The sequence below is a fragment of the Piliocolobus tephrosceles genome, chromosome 5 (assembly GCF_002776525.5).
Source record: "Piliocolobus tephrosceles isolate RC106 chromosome 5, ASM277652v3, whole genome shotgun sequence".
NCBI classification, from domain to species: Eukaryota; Metazoa; Chordata; class Mammalia; order Primates; family Cercopithecidae; genus Piliocolobus; species Piliocolobus tephrosceles.
Genome location: NC_045438.1, coordinates 136,744,381 through 136,747,958, shown reverse-complemented (window position 1 = coordinate 136,747,958; position 3,578 = coordinate 136,744,381). Strand labels below are relative to the sequence as shown.

Genomic DNA, 3,578 nt, shown 5'->3' with positions numbered 1-3,578 from the left:
GCACCCGGCTGGCATCGATCCTGCCCCATCACTGGCTTTGGCTCGGGTGGTGGGCCCCCGTGCCCCGGGGCTGCAGCCGCACTTGGAAAGGCTGCATCTTGAGGATGACACTGCAGTGGGGCAGGGGCTGCAGGGAGGGCAGGGCGTCCCCAGGGGGCAGCAACGTGAAGGTCTGCAGCAGTCGGGTCAGCACCACGAAGAGCTCCAGGCGCGCCAAGGGCTCTCCCAGGCACACACGCGCCCCACAGCCAAAGGCCAGCGCTCTGGAGTTCTTGCCTGGCTCCAGGAAGCGATCTGCGGGTGGGTGGACAGGTGGGTGGGAGGCGTTCAGCAGCTGTGGGGACCAGCCTCCACCACCTCTTTACGGCATGCCCCGGCCCCCCACATACCAGGCCAGAACTCATGTGGCCTCTCCCAGACCGTCTCATCCAGGTGGGCGCCTTGGAGGTTCGGGATGATGACTGTGCCCTCAGGGATGTCATAGCCGCAGATGCTGAAGGGGGCTGGAGTTAGCGGCTGGCCAGGACCTCGCTGGGATCGGGCTTTCCTCACTCATCCCAACCCTCGGGAGTCACCTGCTGGGCCGTGTGGTGCGGTGGGGCAGGGCCAGGGGCACAACGGGCCGCAGGCGCAGCACCTCGGCGATGGTGGCATTGAGCAAGGGCAGCCGTGCGCGGTCCTTGTAGGGGACCTGGGAGCTGGAGGCACCGGGGCCCAGTTCGTGGTCTAGCTCCTCCTGCAGTCGCTGCTGAATCTGGGGAATGATCGGGTGGAGTCCTGCCACAGCAGCCCACAGCTGCCCAGCCTCCAGCCATTCCCTCAGCAACCCAGTGAGCCTGAGTGAGGAGACCGCGGCCCCTCTGGGCAAGCACAGCCCAGCCGCACAGTGCTCGGAGCTGAGTGAGGGTGCCTACCGCCCTGGCCAGGCTGCTGGGGAGGAGCCTTTTCTTGTCACCAGGGCGCACCTCAGGGTGGTGAAGTAAAAAAACCACGGCCCAGGAGAGAGTGTTTGCAGTGGTCTCAGTGCCACCGATGAGGAGGTCCACTGCAGCCATGTGCACGTGCCCTTCCAGGAGCTGTCCAGAGCCCTCTTCCATGCTTGGCTGCGCCACCCCTTGGAGCATGTAGTCCATCATGTCCCTCCACTGTCCTGCCACCAAGCTCTCCTGCAGAGGGTGAAAGGAGCGGGCTGAGCGGCTGGCCTGGGGAGAGGAGTACAGAGTGGCAACAGGCCCATAACTGGGGCATGCAAAAGAACCCCCCTAGTAGCAATGCTGAGTCCGGGAGCATCACTGGCTGTGGGCCGAGGGGAGGCCGTCCACGCACAGTCCCCACCTTGTGCTGCCTCAGCTGCTTCTCCACGATGTGGTCCCTCTTCTCTATGGCCTGCTTCAGTCTCCGGAGACCTGGATTGGGGAAGAACTGTGGCGGGAAGCATGAGAATGTAACTGTGGGAAGAAGCTTCTCCCTCCACCCCAGCCTCTCCCAACGACCCAGGGGTGTCTAGGCTCCAGGTTCTTACCCTGAGAAAGGGAATCACGTCCACAATTTGGATGGACCAGTGGCTCCAGGTTTTTAACACCTCCTGGATACATTTGTAATAGGCAGGCACTAAGTTGTCCTCCTGCCAGAAAAGGAGGGCGTGCTTTCAGTTCAGGACAAGGAGAGGCTCAGGGAGGGGCTGGGGGTGGCCGGAGGGGCTGTGAGGCACCTTGATCTTGTCTCCGAAGGTGAGGTGACAGATGATGCTGCAGGTGAGGAGAGAAAATTCCTCCTCAATGGCCACAGGGGTTCCGGCCTGGGCTCTCATGCGCTGTGGAGAAGGAACGGGAGCTCAGCAGGCCGGTGTGCAGCGGGCAGGGCAGGAGCGACTGCGAGAGGCGAGGCTGACCCAAGGTGGCCTCAGGAGCCCAGCCTTACCTCGCAGAACTCCTGGGTCAGCTGCTCCACCACGGGCTCCATGGAGTCACGGATGCCCAGCAGCAGGGCTGAGCGGGTGAGCTTCTTGTGGGCTTTCCAGAGCAGAGAGTAGTCTCCCAAGGACAGATCCGGGTAGTTCTTAGACACCAGCTTGTCTGCAGGAGGAGTTGGGGGCTGGAGGGTGGGAACTGGCCAAGGAGGCCAAGGGCCTGACCTTCTTCTGCCTCCCCAACCCCTGTTTCCTCCCCCCAAGATATGCCCCCCAACAGCCTCCAGGGACCTGGATTGGGGGAGCCCCCAAAGGTGGCTCCCACTTGAGGCTGAGGTAGGAGGATCACTTGAGATCAGGAATTCAAGACCAGCCTGGGCAACATACCAAGACCGACCCCATTTCTAAAAAAAAAAATTTTTTTTAAGAAAGAAAAATTCCCCCAGCCCTTACAGGTAAGTGGCTCAGGTCTGCCAGCAAAGTCTGCCCACTTTTTGACCATGGCTTCCTCAATGGTCCTCTTGGAGTTCAGCACCACCACGTCTGGGGGAGAGCCAAAGCAGCATCAGCGGAGAGAGGGGACCCTGCCCGCCCCCTCCGCCCCCTCCTACGGTGAGGGCCAGAGCGAGAACAGGCTCTCACCTTGCAGCCCAAGGTGGAGCCTATAGATGGGCCCGAATTTCTGAGTCAGGCCAAGTAGATAGATGGGGAGGTCGGGCTGCAGCAGGTGCAGGAAGCCCGGGACAAGAGGCGGGAGGTGGAGGCTCCTGAGCTTCCAGCAGTTCCACAGCAGGCGGGCGCCAGCCAGCAGGGGCAGCAGCAGCAGCAGCCCCAGGAACAGCATGGCGAGACGCCCGTCAGGGCCCTGAGATGCCACTTATAGCTCTAGAGCCCCGGCCATGCCTCCTGCTGTGTAGACTGTTTTGGGGCCTCCCTTGACCCCACCTTCGGGTCCCTTCCCACCGTCCCGCCCACAGAGTGGCCCTTTACTGGAATGGCACCGGTCTCATTGGCCTTGGGACATCCATATTTCAAAAAATGGATCATCCATCAAGAAGCAAGGAAGGGAAATGCAGCCCTGACCTTTTTCCTGCAGCCAGAGTCAGCTTTCTGGCTCCACATCAAGTGTGCAGGCAAGGGTGTCCGCCCCCACCTGGGCCCTCTCCCTCGGCCGCCCCACCGTGGGCCAGTTTACCGGCATGATGTTTGTCTCAGAGAGAAAATGGCAGTCCCTGCCTAGTATGCCTTCCTGAATCGCCTGAAGAACGAAATGTGATCTGTGTGGGCTTTTTGTTAGTTTAACCTACGGATAGAGTAATACCGTTAAAGCCTGGTTTGCCTGGGGCATTCCAGTGTATACAGTGTGATTGCCATTAGTGCCTCCTTTCACTCTCAACAGTGCCCAGAAGACCAAGAAGGAGGTGGTTTCCCGCCGCGGAGTACTCGCATGTACCACACACTGTTCTGAGCACTTTGCGGGCACTAACTCAATTCTTCACAGACATGCTCTACATGCAACACGGGTGTCGTTCGCATGTTGTGGAGGGCAGGATTCCGGCCTGGAAATCTAGCTGTAGAATATGTACCTTTAGCCACCAGGAGCACCTTTCTTTGGTCGAAAGGAAAACAGACCACCTTGAACTGGTTTGAGATAAAAAGTAAGGATTGG

The 3,578-nt window shown here is 60.0% G+C and overlaps 1 protein-coding gene across 4 annotated transcripts; it reads right to left on the bottom strand.

Moving 5' to 3' along the window:
• Positions 1-2: 2 nt before the first annotated feature.
• LOC111526288 (steroid 21-hydroxylase) lies at positions 3-2,870 on the bottom strand. 4 transcript variants are annotated; one of them, XM_031935670.1, is made up of 10 exons: positions 2,552-2,870; positions 2,363-2,452; positions 1,921-2,094; positions 1,712-1,813; positions 1,523-1,624; positions 1,336-1,422; positions 966-1,166; positions 576-754; positions 390-493; positions 3-294 (listed from the first exon to the last, which is right to left on the bottom strand). In XM_031935670.1, exons 3-10 carry the CDS (start codon positions 1,960-1,962, stop codon positions 29-31), a joined length of 1,083 nt encoding a protein of 360 aa, XP_031791530.1. In that variant the 5' UTR covers positions 1,963-2,094; positions 2,363-2,452; positions 2,552-2,870; the 3' UTR covers positions 3-28. The 4 variants fall into 4 exon arrangements, with proteins under 4 accessions (XP_031791530.1, XP_026303910.1, XP_031791531.1 ...); XM_026448125.1 differs by having other exon boundaries at positions 1,921-2,075; positions 2,552-2,849; XM_031935671.1 differs by lacking the exon at positions 2,363-2,452.
• Between the last annotated feature and the right edge of the window lie 708 nt (positions 2,871-3,578).

What these genes read in the sequence shown, in the direction of transcription:
- LOC111526288 (XM_026448125.1), bottom strand. Translation starts at nt 2,753, where the DNA reads ATGCTGTTCCTGGGGCTGCTGCTGCTGCTGCCCCTGCTGGCTGGCGCC. An exon ending in GCTCCACCTTGGGCTGCAAG is followed by an intron (nt 2,453 to 2,551) that starts GTGAGAGCCTGT and finishes GCTCTCCCCCAG; the next exon opens with ACGTGGTGGTGCTGAACTCC. An exon ending in ACGTGATTCCCTTTCTCAGG is followed by an intron (nt 1,423 to 1,522) that starts GTAAGAACCTGG and finishes TTCCCGCCACAG; the next exon opens with TTCTTCCCCAATCCAGGTCT.